The 15,453-nt window shown below is 32.8% G+C and overlaps 1 protein-coding gene across 24 annotated transcripts in view; it reads right to left on the bottom strand.

The window, feature by feature from the left end:
• Window positions 1-15,453, bottom strand: part of LOC136039286 (uncharacterized) — a 287,308-nt gene that overhangs the window by 74,018 nt on the left and 197,837 nt on the right. For all 24 annotated transcript variants that reach the window (XR_010620405.1, XR_010620404.1, XR_010620410.1 and 21 more), the window contains 2 exons: window positions 7,915-8,055; window positions 4,941-5,104 (listed from right to left, as the gene is read on the bottom strand). Coding sequence is in view for 12 of the 24 variants with exons in the window: in XM_065722888.1 (XP_065578960.1) it covers window positions 4,941-5,104; window positions 7,915-8,055 (305 nt within the window). In the remaining 12 variants the exon portion in view is untranslated. The remainder of the gene's footprint in view (window positions 1-4,940; window positions 5,105-7,914; window positions 8,056-15,453) is intronic.

Here is a 15,453-nt window from a genome sequence, read left to right as displayed (position 1 = left end):
AGTAAATTCAGTTGATTTCTTTAGTTTATTTCAAGTAAATTCAGTTGATTTCTTTAGTTTATTTCAAGTAAATTCAGTTGATTTCTTTAGTTTATTTCAAGTAAATTCAGTTGATTTCTTTAGTTTATTTCAAGTAAATTCAGTTGATTTCTTTAGTTTATTTCAAGTAAATTCAGTTGATTTCTTTAGTTTATTTCAAGTAAATTCAGTTGATTTCTTCAAGTAAATTACTTAAGTTTTTGTTGGAACACAACAATCACATAGCATTTCAGCATTGGCTATCTTTATTAACCACGGCAATAGGGTACAGCTAATTTGGAAAATAAATGGGACCTAATTCTTTTCTCGTTAAATGTTACAGGTCTTAGACCAATCCTTAAATTTTCAATTGGCACAGATTCACTCCTATTTTTTTTTCAAATTATTTTATTTCATTTTCGTTTTAGAAAAATTCGGCTTTTTTCGTTAGGAAACCCAATCCCGAGTTCAAAGCTGTAAAGCTGATTTCTTCCAGGAAAAGGTATAACCATCAGCTGATTGCTACCTGACTGAATAGATGACCTTCCCCAACCTCTTTTAGAAAGAATAACTTTTCCAACTCATGTTCTCTGGCCACATTTTGGATTGCTGATTAGTTCTTGAAAGGTTAATCCATCTTGTATCATTGTAAATTTGTTTTGTTAAGAGAGATTCACAGTTAGACGTTGAAGAAGGTGGTAAGGCATGAACCTGAAAATATGTTATTGGGTTTAAATTTGGTTGTGGATTTTCTTCCTTGATAAGACATTACTAACATACTAATTCCTCAAGAGACAAGGGAAAGCTCTATTTAAGAAGAAAAAAAACTACGTAAATCATTGGTTTGATCAGAACTCTAAATTGCTTGAACAATAGGGCTATCAAAGCAAGCAATATCCAAGCTGTAAGTGCATTCAATTAATCCCCCTTAACATAGTCGCAGGGACTTAGTCGCAGAGCCTTAACACGAAAAATGCAGAAATTGTGAAGAAATTACCATCTTGAGCAGCATTTATCTTCCTGCTACAAACTATTTCTTGGAATTCCTAAATATATACTGGACAAAAATAGCCCGACATATGACTAGCCACAACTAAAAGCTGAACAAGAGACTCATAACAGGGGGGCTCCTTAGTCTTGCGATCAAAAACAATTGGTTTGAGATCAAATTTAGACCTACGAAAAATTAAACAAAGAGAAAACTGGTTTTAATTTCGACAAAAGCAGTAAGCAAAAAATAGAAAATAAAAACAAAACTACACTTTAACTAAAAAAATAAAAATATTCCGAATCCCACGTCCAGGAGCCTTTCTCAACGAAAAAAAAATTACAAACGACAAAAAAAAAATAAAAAACGTTTTTTAAAACATAACACAAAAAAAACACGACAACTAAACACACGAAAAAAAAATAAATAGATAATAGATAAATAAGAGAAACTCCCATTGAAGTAAAAACTTCAACAAGTAGTGATTTACATAATTGTCCTAAACAAGTGATAACCTTGCGAACGAAAGTCAAAGTAAGGTCAATGCTGGGAGAAGTCAACAGACTACAGCTAAACCAGCAAATGAAAAAATCTATTCAATGTATGATTTATAAATTTGTTTCATTAACCTGTAAGACTTCTTTAAGGGTGGTGGACCTGGGGTCTGGTGACCTTCTTTTGTTTTGTTCAAGTAAATATAATTTTCACTTTCAATAGATTCCCATTTATACACCAGTTATTGCAGGGGAAAGGAACCCAGGGTTTCATTATAAACATTTGCATTGCTGTTTTTTTTAGGTTGTTACCATCAATGCTGGGAGTTTTGTTTATAATGTGAGTTGTTCTTATTTGTCTATTGTTTTTTTTGTATGTTTAGTTGTCGTGATTTTTGTGTGTTATGTAAAAAAAAATTTCTTCTTTTCTATCGTTTATAATTTTTCTTCCTTTGAGAAAGGCACCCGGAATTGGGGCCGAAATATTCGGAATATTTTATTTTTTAGCTAGAGTGTAGTTTTGTTTTTATATTTTTTGTTCACTGCTTTGTTGAAATCAAAACCTATTTTCTCTTTACTTAGTTTTTCGTAAATAGAAAAACACTGTGGTTTAAGAAATTGCTTAAATATAGACCTGAGATGGCCAGAAAACAATTTTTATCCACTAAATTACTAAGAGTGCTCCCCTGTCTTGAGGGGGAGAGAGGCATGGGCCAGAGGAAGACATGGACGGCTGTTATTACAGCCAACCTGGAACTGCTGAAAAGATCCATTTGGTATTAAAGGAGATGAGACAAGTCCTGTCTTGCACTAGTGAGGCTACTTACAAAAGACTTAGACTTTTTGCACACCACCATGACAAAGCTTTTGGACGCCAAAGGGAGCTAATGCTTGTGTCCCCCATCAGCCACAAGTAAATATTAATAAAAGAATAGCTTCTCAAGTATCCAACTTCCTCATCGTGTGTTTGCATCTAATCACCCTGGGATGAATTACCAGTGGAAATTTGATAATTGGTAGTTATCAAGGCTTCAATGTATTATGAGGCTTGAGCATAAAAAATCTTTACCTGAATTTAACCTGGGCTTCAGCTGTGATGAAATGGCAGTAAAACTGACAAAATTGGAGTATTATGAACCAACACTTAGAAATAAAAGCTATTTTGTGGAGCTACTTTTATTTATTCATAATAAAATTCAAAACTTAAAGCATAAAAATTTTATCGGTCAAACTTTTAAAATGCTGAAGTTGGAGCAATAGTCAGTGCTACATAATTGAAGCATAATACAGTATTGAAGCAATACGGGGAGAAGCAGAGGGGGAAGGGACTGGTAAAAATATTCAATAGCAATGCACACAAAGAAAGCTATTAAAATCATCTTTGATTGTATTTAACTAGTCTCGAGCTATTGACATACACAAAAGCCATATACCCGTATTTTGTTCAATACAAATTCGATCGTGGGAATGCTTGAAATATCATTTACAGAGTGTTATCGGATAAATAAAATTTTTTTTAACGGAAAGTAAGGAGCGACATTGAAACTTAAAACGAACAGAAATTACTTCGTATATGAAAGGAGATGCTTCCTCATCAACGCCCCGCTCTTTACGCTAAAGTTTGACTCTTTCTCTTAACTCTACTTTTTAAAACAGTAAAAAACTTTAGCGTAAAGAGCGGGGCGTTGATGAGGAAGCATCTCCTTTCATATACGAAATAATTTCTGTTCGTTTTAAGTTTCAATGTCGCTCCTTACTTTCCGTTAAAAAAAATTGTTTTTTTTATATTTAATTTCTGAACATTTTTGAATCAATGGATGTTTTTATTTTGACTCACCGCAGATGAATAATTAAAACAAAATTTGCATATTTTTTGGTAAATGGCTTTCTCATGGTTTTGATCGAATAATTTGAGAAAAAAAGGAGCGAGGGAGGAGGCCTAGTTGCCTTCCGACTCTGGGCTACTTAAAAAGGCAACTAGAACTTTTAATTTTTTTACTAATGTTTTTATTAGTAAAAGATATACGTAACTTACAAATTAGCTTACGTAGCGAACTTCTGTATTCTCATGTTTTTATTACGTATACGAAGAGGTTCACCCCCTCGTCAGAACCTCACTCTTTACACTAAAGCTTAAATTTTGTTCCAATTTCTTAAGAATGACCCCTGAATCACAAAAGCCGTAGAATAAATAGTTGAAATTACTAAAAATACTTTAACTTTAAAAAGAGCGAGGTATTAGGAGGATGTGAGCCCATCATATGCGTAATAATTTCTGTTCGTTTTAAATTTTAATGCTTCTCCTTACTTTCAGTTGAAAAAACTTTTCATATTTATTTTTTCATTGTATTTGTTTAAATAATGCCAGATAATCCTGCGCTCCCTTCATGAAAATTTTCTTCCCCCATGACAAATTCCTCCAAGGAAAGTTCCCCCAACATATCCCCCTCTTCTCAACTCCTCCCCCAACCTAAAAATCCCCCTGAAAACATCTGTACACTTCCAAATAACCATTACTGTATGTAAGCACTGGTCAAAGTTTGTAACTTGTGGCCCCTCCCAAGGGGACTGTGAGGAGTAAGTAGTCCCCAAAGACATAGTTATCAAATTTTTTGACTACGCTGAATAAAATGGCTATCTCAGAATTTTGATCTGGTGACTTTGGGAAAATAATTAGCGTGGGAGGGGGCCTAGGTGCCCTACAATTTTTTAGTTACTTAAAAAGGGCACTAGAACTTTTCAATTGCGTTAGAATGAGCCCTCTCACAAGATTCTAGGACCACCGGGTCGATATGATCACCCCTGGGAAAAAAACAAAAAAAAACAAACAAACAAATAAACACGCATCCGTGATCTGCCCTCTGGCAAAAAAATACGAAATTCCACATTTTTGTAGATAGGAGCTTGAAACTCGTACAATAGGGTTCTCTGATTCGCTGAATCTGATGGTGTGATTTTCGTTAAGATTCTATGACTTTTAGAGGTTTTTTTCCCCTATTTTCTAAAATAAGGCAAATTTTCTCAGGCTCGTAACTTTTGATGGGTAAGACTAAACTTGATTAAACTTATATATTTAAAATCAGCATTAAAATACAATTCTTTTGATGTAGCTATTGATATCAAAATTCCATTTTTTAGAGTTTTGGTTACTATTGAGCCGTGTCGCTCCTTAATACAGTTTGTTATCACGAACTGTTTGATACCTCTGCATTTTTCAAAGTGCACAACCTCACTAAAAAAGCTTTTGCTATGTGCATATATGGTTCTATATTCATAAATATTATCAACCTCCTTGGTAGCTCAAACGAGTGCCCTATTTCTCATACGTATATTTTTAGTACTGATATATCAGCATTGCATTCTATCATGGATACGCCATGGCACATGTAAAAAAAATCATTAAATTTATTACTTTTTCTTGTAATGAATAGGCAATTTACCTCTTTTTTGAAGTAAACCAGAGCAGGAAGTTCCTTTATATTGAATTCTTTTTCGATTCCATCGTCAGATATCTTTACAAAATCAATTCCAAATGAGTCGCATTCATCATCGATGTCCTCAAGCTCCTTCAAGATAGCCTCATCATCCGCTTCTTTTTCTTCATCTTAAAAAAGAGAATCCGGACTTGATAAATGAGAAAGGATTCTGTCCGTACATATCAAATAAGAGGGATATAATGATAGAAGAAAATAATGTGTTAATAACAAAACCTTCGTATAGATTAGGAAAATGTGGAATTGCTGTGAAGCTAGGCTGTCATCAACACTGTTGGAGGATTAGGTAAAGCGCTGTATGAAAAACAGCAATGGAATAATATAAATATAACAAAAAACATATAACACATAACAGAAAAAAATACAGCAGAAAATAATAACAGAAAAATCATAACTCGTTTCATTTGAAGATGTTTATGCTGCTTTTGTACACTGGGGATTGGAATGTGAGATATTCCCTCACCAAATTAATTAAGTCTTTATTTAATGGGGACTAGTGATAAATAGCAACCTCTTTCAGCTATATTGTTGACTACCAATGAGCTAAAGGAACCAGTCACTTTTGACTCTTAAAGAGAAAAACACTAGAATTTTCAATTTCCAATGGAACGAGTCATCTCCCAAGTATTTAAGACCACTCCTTAAATGCGAAGTGGTATGGAAAAACAACAAAGAAATAATACATGTAAGCTATATCTCTACTACATGACGCTTAATATCAAGCTAAAAATAATGGAATAATTATAATTTTCATTGAGGGTGGGCGGACTGCGTATGTGTAAGTTTGACCCAACACTTGGTTTTTTTAACGAGTTGTTATTTTAACAAGAGTTAAGAGCTCATATGGCACTTGTGACGAGGCAAGAAGAGCTAAGAGCCAAAAGATCATATGGTATGAGCTCTAACAAAATTCTATGAATCAATAGATTGATTTAAAAAATAAAGTAAGAGGCTTAATGCCGGTCAGGATTTAAAATAAGAGCTCTGAGTCACGATGTCCTTCTAAATATCAAAATTCATTAAGATCCGATCACCCACTCGTAAGTTATAAATACCTTATTTTTTCTAATTTTTCCTCACCCTTTAGCCCCCCAGATGGTCGAATCTGGGAAAACGACTTTATCAAGTCAAATTGTGCAGCCCCTGACACGCCTACCAATTTTCATCGTCCTAGCACGTCCAGAGGCACCAAACTCGCCAAATCACTGAACCCCTCCCCCCAACTCTCCTAAAGAGAGCAAATTCAGTACGGTTCTGTCAATCACGTATCAAGAACATTTGCTTATTCTATCCACCAAGCTTCATCCCGATTCCTCCACTCAAAGTGTTTTCCAAGATTTCCCCCTCCAACTCCCCCAAATGTCAAAAGATCTGGTCGGGATTTGAAATAAGAACTCTGAGACATGAATTCCTTCTAAATATCAAATTTCATTAAGATCCGATCACCTATTCATAAGATAAGATTACCCCAATTTTCACGTTTTCCAAGAATTCCGGTTTCCCCCTCCAACTCCCCCCAATGTCACAGGATCTGGTCGGAATTTAAAATTAGAGCTTTAAAGCACAAGATCCTTCCAAATATCAAATTTCATTATGGTCGGGTCACCCTTTCGTAAGTTACAAATACCTCAATTTTCAAAAAATTACCCCCCCCCCCCAACTCCACCAAAGACAGCAGATCCAGTCCGGTTATGTCAGTCACGTATCTTACACAGGTTTCTATTCTTCCCATCCAGTTTCATCCTGATCTCACCGCTTTAAGTATTTTCTAAGATTTCCGGACCCCCAACTGCCCCCCCCCCCCCCCGCATTTACGCTTGATCCGGTTGAGATTTGAAATAAGAGATCTGAGTTACGAGGTCCTTCTAAATATGAATTTTCATGAAGATCCGATCACTCCTTCGAAAGTTAAAAATACGTCATTTTTTCTAATTTTTCATAATTAACCCCCCCCCTCACAATAGAGCGGATCAATTCCAATTATGTAAATCACGTATCTAAGACTTCTGCTTATTTTTCCTACCAAGTTTCATCCCGATCCCTCCAATCTAAGGTTTCCCATGATTTTAGGTTCCCCAACCCCAAACTCCCCCCAATGTCACCAGATCCGGTCGGGATTTAAAATTTAAAAAGAGCTTTGAGACACGATATCCTTCTAAATATCAAATTTCATCGAAATCCGATCACCCGTTCCTACCCCGTTTTCCCGCCAAGTTTCATCCCGATCCCTCCACTCTAAGTGTTTTCCAAGTTTTAGGTTCCCTCTCCCAACCCCCAACCCCCAATGTCCCCAGATCCAGTCAGGATTTAAAATAAGAGCTCTGAGGCACAATATCCTTCTAAATATCAAATTTAATTGAGATCCGATCACCCGTTCGTAAGTTAAAAATACCTCATTTTTTTTTATTTTTCAGAATTAGCCCCCCCCCCCCCAAATACTCTAAAGAGAATGGATCCGTTCCGGTTATGTCAATCATGTATCTAAGACTTGTGCTTATTTTTCCCACCAAGTTTCATCCCGATCCCTCCACTCGAAGTGTTTTCCAAGTTTTAGGTTTCCCCCCCCCAACTCCCTCTAATGTCACCAGATCCGGTCGGGATTTAAAACAACAGCTTCGAGACATGATATCCTTAAAAACATCAAATTTCATTAAGATCTGATCAACCGTTCGTAAGTTAAAAATACTTAAATTTTTCTATTTTTTCTGAATTAACGGGCCCCCCACTCCCTCCCTCCAGATGGTCAAATCGGGAAAACGACTATTTCTAATTTAATCTGGTCTGGTCCCTGATACTCCTGCCAAATTTCATCGTCCTAGCTTACCTGGAAGTGCCTAAAGTAGCAAAACCGGGACCGACAGAATTTGCGATTGCTATATGTCACTTGGTTAATACCAAGTCCAAAAAAAAATCAACTTACAGAAATAGACTACCAAATTTGGAGAAGATTCAATCTTTTTAGCAAGCATTTTTGCGTTGACTTCTTCAATTTGATCTGGTAATTCCAAATTTGAGTCAGATAAAATCCATTCAAGTAACTGCTCCTCGTCTTGTAAATCACCTGCAAAACAAAATATTAAATATCCAAGTGACAAAAATTTCATCCAAATTCGGTTCTAGGGTTTTTAATGATACAGGTAGCAGCACTTTGGCTTTGAAGTGGAAACTCTTCTAGTTCAACTAAAACCTCAGTCACGATACGTAAAAAGGAAAATAAATAAATAAAAGCAATATTAAAATTGTGTAAAGCCATTAATAGCAAAAAAAGCAAATAATTTTGAATCGATAATCACAGCCTGTCTTCAGCAGCTAAATAAAGAAAACGGCAAGAAAAATTATAAAATAGATCGTAGTATAAAAGAGAAACAGACGAATAAAACAAGGTAAAAAGCAAAACTAAGAGCAGAACAACATGTTCAGTTAAAAACGAATTGAAAATAATCATGAGAAACGTGGAAAATGTTCAAATTTTCAACTTAGCTAATTATTTCAATTGTAAAGATTAGTAATTATAAATTATTTAGGTCTTTATCCTTTGTTTTATATTAAATTTTTTCTTTTTAGCATTGTTTGTTTATATTTTTATTTCAGCATGGCAAGTTCCTTTGTTAGTTTGTTTTTTCCTTCCTTTTCTTTCCCCTTTTCTTTTTCCAGTACTAAAAATGATTTACCTAACACCATATATAAATATCTACTATTTATTTTGCTACTAACCTTGTCAGGTTTCATAGCTTCAAAATCTTAAATTTTCCTGTTTGTAATAATTTGCCAGTTCGGTTTGAAAAATAATATTCATCATAATTGCTTTTTCACTGCATTTGAACAGGGATAGCACATGGATAGCACAAAACCTCAGATAGCACATTCTAAGGATACATAGAGTAGGTTTTATCGTGTATGGATTTTCTTGGAATGTAAAAATATACCTATTTTTATAAAAAAAATTAAGTTCCTTCTTATAGCTTTCGACTATAATTTTTGTATATCATACACTCCATTAATTTTTCACCTATGAATCTAGATATGAGAGTATAAGGTTTCAGGTGGGATTTCTGGAAAAAAACATACCTTATGACATTTTAGTTGAAGTAGAAGTACATTTTATGAGATATAATAGTTTTATTTAAATTAAAAGGTTGACTTCAGGTTTGAATTAACAATTATTATTTTGGAAAATTCAAATTTCCTTTAAAGAAAATGTCCTTTAAAGCCATTGAATCTTTGGTCAGAAGTATAATAAATTATTACTATTTGAATATATTACACAAATTGTGCTATTTAGGTAAACAAATAAATGCTTTATTCAGATTTATTAAAACTTAATATCAAAGGTAATGCTTTGAAATCCTAGGGCTGATATTGTTTTTATTAGTAATATTTCTTCCATAAGACATACATAAAACCAAAAGTAATACCAAAATCTCTTTCAACAGGTCCTAAAAAGGAAGACGGAATAAAATTCAATCTTATGCACTATAAACAGGAGAAAATAAAAATTAAGATGTGCAGTTCTATTACCAGAGCAGCATTACCAATTAGATGTGGTTTAAATCAAAGTAAGCTCAAATTAATTTTATCTATACTTCACTAAAGTTTATACTTGAATCATAAGAGAACTAATGAAAGCAGAGCAAGAAAATATTAAAAAAAAACAATAAAAAAAGAAAAAAGCGAGAAATAAAACAAAATAAAGTTTAAACAAGAACAATGAAAGCAAAGCAAGAAAAAATCTGAGAAGTATTACCAACAAGATATAATAAAGTTTAAAACTAGCTCGAATTAAACTTATCTATGCTGTACTATATTTTGGATTTTAACCGGAGGAAAAAATAATCAAAGCAAAGCAAGAAAAAAAAGGATTAAGAAGAATAAATAAATAAACCTCTTTTTAACTTTCGTTAAAGGCATATCTTCTATCTTTTTTCCAAGAAATGGTCAAAACACATGCAAAGAAAATTAATAACACCTGTATATGTATTTATATTTATTTAAATAGTCTTAAGATTATTCTGGGTAACACACTTTTTGTTTTTCTTTTTTTTTTTTTTTTTTTTTTTTTTTTTTTTTTTTTTTTTTTTTTTTTTTTTTTTTTTTTTTTTTTTTTTTTTTTGACCGTGCAGTGTCACCGAGCAGATCTAATATAAGTCAAAATAAGTTTAAATTCAATTTACATATATTTTCCCTGAAAGTTGGATTTAGTCCAAACACTGAAACATCGAAAAGAAAAAAATGCAAAGAAAAGTAAGGAAAAGGAAAAAAATAAATAGGCTTCTTTTGCTTTTCAGTAAGAGAAAAAAAAATTTGGATTTTTTAAATCTGCTTAGATATTTTGTCTTCTACTCAACTCTTCCCTTCTTTTTCTATTCCTATCTATTTATTTATTTTTCTATTATTTTTTCTTTTTTTCCTCAAGCATATATGAAAATAGACACGAAGAAAATAAATACTATCATTATCTGCATTTATTCTTGAATAACTCGTCGTATTATTATTTTGGGTAACACAGTATATTGTTTTTGTCTTGGACAAACATGAGTTTCAAGTCTTACTGTTCCTAAAGTCTTCGATCTTATCTCTTAAGAGCTTACAACATTTTCTAAGGAATTAGAAAAAAAAAATATTAAAGACCAAATTCAGTCTACGATTAAAAAAGAAAAGATTGATAACAAAAAAGTTACAAGCATTCTATTCCCTACTTGTACTGTAAAAGGTCAGACATTCATAAAATAAAGAAAGAGTGAAGTGTCTTCATTTAAAAACAAAAGCTTTAAGGATAAAAAACAATATAGAAGCTTCTTCACTTTTAATGACAAAAGGTTTGAGAGGATAAAAGAGGTCAAGCAGAAGATGAAGCTCTCAGTGTGAATTCTCACAAGAGCCCTTATCCTTTAAAATCTCTTGATGGATAAGGGGGAATGAAAGGCTAAAATGAAAAAAGTGAGTTTAGTGAGTTCCTTCATGCGTTTAAACTAACATTTTTGTCGATATATCTTGAGTTTTGAGCAGCTTAAAAGCAAACCTATGTTACCTTTGTCTATTCTCAATGACAATTGATTTATAAGGGAATTAAATTTAAAAAAAAACAAGTTTTTTTAACTGAAAGTAAGAAGCCACATTAAAACTTAAAACGAACAGAAAATTTTCCGTCTATGAAAGGGGCTGTCCACTCCTCAATGCCCCACTCTTTACGCTAAAGTGTTTTATTATTTTAAAAAGAAGAGTTGTGAGAAAGAGACAAACTTTAGCGTAAGGAGCGGGGAATTGAGGAGTGGACTGACCCTTTCATAAACTGAATAATTTATGTTCGTTTTAAGTTTTAATGTCGTTCCTAACTTTCAATTAAAAAAAATCGCATTTAATTTGTGAACGTTTTTGAATTATTGCAGGTTTTGGTTTTGGCCGTCGGTACATTAATAGTTAAAACAAAACTTACATATTAACTTTACTTTTTTTTGGCTAAATGGCTTTCTTAAAATCTAGATCGGACGATTATGAGAAAGAAAGGAGCGGTAAAGGGGGCCTAGTTACCCTCCAATTTTTTTTGGTCACTTAAGAAGGCCACTAGAACTTTTCATTTTATTTACGAACGTTTTTATTGGTAATAAATTTGCATAACTTACAAAATAAACTTACATAACGAACTTGTATATTCGTATTTTTTTATTACGTGTATGAGGGCGTTCGCCCCCTCGTCAATACCTCGCTTTCTGCACTAAAGTTTATTTTGTTCCAATTCTTTAAGAATGACCCCTGAATAACAAAAGCCGTTTAATCAGAATAAATAGCTGTTTTGAAATTGCTAAGAATACTTTAGCGTAAAAAATGAGGGATTGAGGATGGGGCGAAACCCCTCATGTACGTAAAAATTGCTGTTAGTTATAGTTATCTTACTTTTAGTTGAAAAAACTCGTTTTTTCTATTTAATTTCTGAATGTTTTCAATTTAATGTAGGTTTTGATTTTGGCTCGCCGTATATAAATAATTAAAATGAAGTTTAAACTTAAATTTTGCTTTTTTTGACTAAATGGCTTTCTCAAAATTCTGATCGGATGATTTTGAGAAAAAAAGGGCGAAAAGGGGGCTTAGTTGTCCTCCAATTCTTTGGATTACTTAAAAAGTCGACTAAAACATTTATTTTATTTTAAGAACGTTTTTTATTAGTAATAAATATACTTAACTTACCAATTAACTTCCACAATTAACTTCTATATGTGTATATTTTTATTAAGCATATGAGGGGGTTCGAACCCTCGTCAATACCTCGCTCTTTACACTAAAGTTTGAATTTTGTTCCAATTCTTGAAGAATGACCCCTTAATCACAAAGGCCCTTTAATTAGAATAAATAGGTCTTTTGAAATTAATAGAAATACTTTAGCGTAAAGAAAAGGGAATTTAGGAGGGGACGAACTCCCTAATATGCATAATAATTTTTCTTCGTTTTAAGTTTTGATATTACTTCTTACTTCCAGTTGAAAGAAAACCTGTTTGTTTTTTTTATTTAATTTCTCATTGTTTTTAAGTAATGCTGGAGAATCCGGCGCCCTCTTCATGGAATTATCTTCCCCCATGATATATTCCTCCATGAAATGATCCTCTCAAGTAACCCACCTCCCCACCACTAGACGAAATCCCCAACTGAAAACGTCTGTATACTTCCTAATAACCAAAGTTCATAACTTGCAGCCCTTCCCCCGAGGAATGTGGGGGATTAAATCGCCCTCAAAGACATAGTTTTTAGATTTTTGACTATGCTGAACAAAATAGCAATCTCGAAATTTTGATCCGATGACTTTGGGGAGAAACTGAGCACAGGAGGGGGCCTAGTTGTCCTCCCATTTCTTGGCACTTAAAAAGAGCACTAGAATTTTTAATTTCCGTTAGAATGAACCCCCTTACGGTATTCTAGGACCAATAGATCGAAAAAAACTTCCCGAGGAAAAAAACAAAAACAAAAAAACAAAAGAAAAACATATAAACAAATAAATACACATCTTTGATCTTTCTTCTGGCCAAAAAATAAAACAAATCAAAATTCCACATTTTTGTATATAGGAGCTTGAAACTTCTACAGTAGGGTTCCCTGATAAGCTGAATCTCATGGTGTCATTTTCATTAAGATACTATGACTTTTAGGGGGTGTATCCCCCTTTTTGGAAAATAAGACAAATTTTCTCAGGCTCATATCTTTTTATGGGTAAGACTGAATTTGATGAAACTTATATATTTAAAATCAGCGTAAAAATCTGATTGATCTGATGTATATATTGGTCCCAAAATTCCGTTTTTTAGAACTGCGGTTACTACTTAGCCGGCTCGCTCCTTACTACAGTCGTTAAAATGAACTGTTTTGAGTAAAATTTCTACCTTTTAATGTTTAAAACTAAAAGCTATTTTCAAAAACTATCAAGAGAAATATTCCAAGTAATCAACAAAATAAGAGAAAAAGAAACACAGGAGCGAAAATAGTAATTAATAGCTTAAATTTGATATTTGTATCATTCAGTACTTATTTGTGTATCTCAGGCCTGTGCAAATTAACATGACTTACGTCCACTCAGAGTATCATATATAATATGGTGACTGCACTGAACTTTCTTTTTTTTTAGCTTATTCTGCTTCCTTATCCTTAGCTTTATGCCTTTGCACATGATCGCTTGCCTATATATATATATATATATATATATATTTGCTTAAAATACTTCCCTTTTTGCTAAAAATAACAGGAAAACAAAGCTTATGCCAGGGTAATTATCAAAGAAGAAAAGATAATTTGTTTTTCATTTTTCCTGTTTCAATTTTTCAATCAATCTAATTACTTTCAAAATAGTAATGGTAGTTAAAATTTCAGTGTCTTCTTCAATTTCTTGCTGATCATGCCTCTCTTGGACAGAATCGCCTTACTTACCTTGGAACATCAACTGGGAAAAACATGCGCACAACCAAAATATCGGTGGCAGATTTCTTTACGAATAAGACTAGAAAGGCTAATGGGTTGCTTATTGTCTGCAAATGGAAAGATATCATCGTACCCTAGCTGTTGTGCATAATTATTTTGTGGTCCCACATATGCTTTCTTTTTCTTCCTTTTGCTACTGCTCGTACAACGTCATATTACATACATTACGAGTGTTTTTATAAATATGCACAGCACCTACTTCAGATACCCCTTTAGACGGTTAACGCCAGCTATAGTGACCTGATATAGAGTAACCATCTTTCTAGATGCTTTCTCCAGAAGAAATGAGACATACCAGAAGAATAAGAAGAAATAAGAAGTGATAAACTTTGAAAATACCTATTTAAATACCCTTCGGTGGGGTAGTCACGTCGTTTCGGTTTGTTATTAATAACAAATAATAATTTCTTTTTCATTTACTATAAAATCACGAAGAATAAATTATTTATCATCCACTAAAGGAAAACAAAAAAAAGTTTATATAGAAAAATGGATTATGCAAAAATAACTGAAAATCTGTTGAACCATGGTGACTACCCAGTTAATTGGGTGATTAATTTAGCATATACCTATTCTTTAAGTTAAAGGCTTGATCTGGCAAGGTAGGTTAAATGAATAATATTACGATAAATGAACTATCTATTTTTGTAACTTTTGATATGTTTACTTCCCCTGTGTGAACCGTGCCATTTTTTGCGCCAGATATAAAATAACAGGTCTCTGGTTAATCGTACATATAATAGCTAACTCCCAGAAAACTACCTTACAAATTGCTTTACATATAAATAAAATACGTAGTCGTAGATTGCGTAGATTTAATGATAATCTGAATAAAATACTTAAGTTTTAAAAAATTGTTTTAATTAAGTGGAGTAATACGTAGAATTAAATAAAACTTAATTCTGTGAGGACAGAAACCGGCCACCGAGTAAGAATAATTCGAACTAGTACTATAGTAATCACGATAAGAAGAGGAATAACTTAAAAGTTATGAAATGAAGCATAAATTCACAAAAGAAACTAAAAAACAATTCAAAATTTTAAAAGATTTCAAAATATTTAATATTATGTTTTGATTTTGAAATAAGAATATCTCTATTAACAGGAACAAACAAACTGATAGCTTTTTCTTGAAGTATCTAGTCCCGTTTCAATCTCTTAATCTAATATTATACCCACAGACTGATTTCTCCACTAGCTGGTGCAGCATGACTGGGTTCCTTTTAATAAAGATATGCAAATACGTTGAGTTTCCAACGAACACAAGTGACAGTTTGGATTTTGAAGATAGAATCCAAACATTGACATTTCTTAAATAATGCTTCGAACAAGACAGATAACAATAAGAATTCTCTTGAAAAGGAGAATCGGATATTTAGTACTGTGACGTAAAATATGAGAGAGAAAGAGATTCAAAAATTTAAACAGGCCCTTTCATGGGAATAGTTCATATAGAAAATGAAAAACTTTCCGTCTAAAATGGAAACTACGGGACAAGAAA

Source organism: Artemia franciscana, chromosome 19 (genome assembly GCF_032884065.1).
Source record: "Artemia franciscana chromosome 19, ASM3288406v1, whole genome shotgun sequence".
In the NCBI taxonomy this organism is placed as follows: Eukaryota; Metazoa; Arthropoda; class Branchiopoda; order Anostraca; family Artemiidae; genus Artemia; species Artemia franciscana.
Note: the sequence above shows the minus strand (reverse complement) of the source record. Positions and strands in the feature narration are given on the sequence as shown.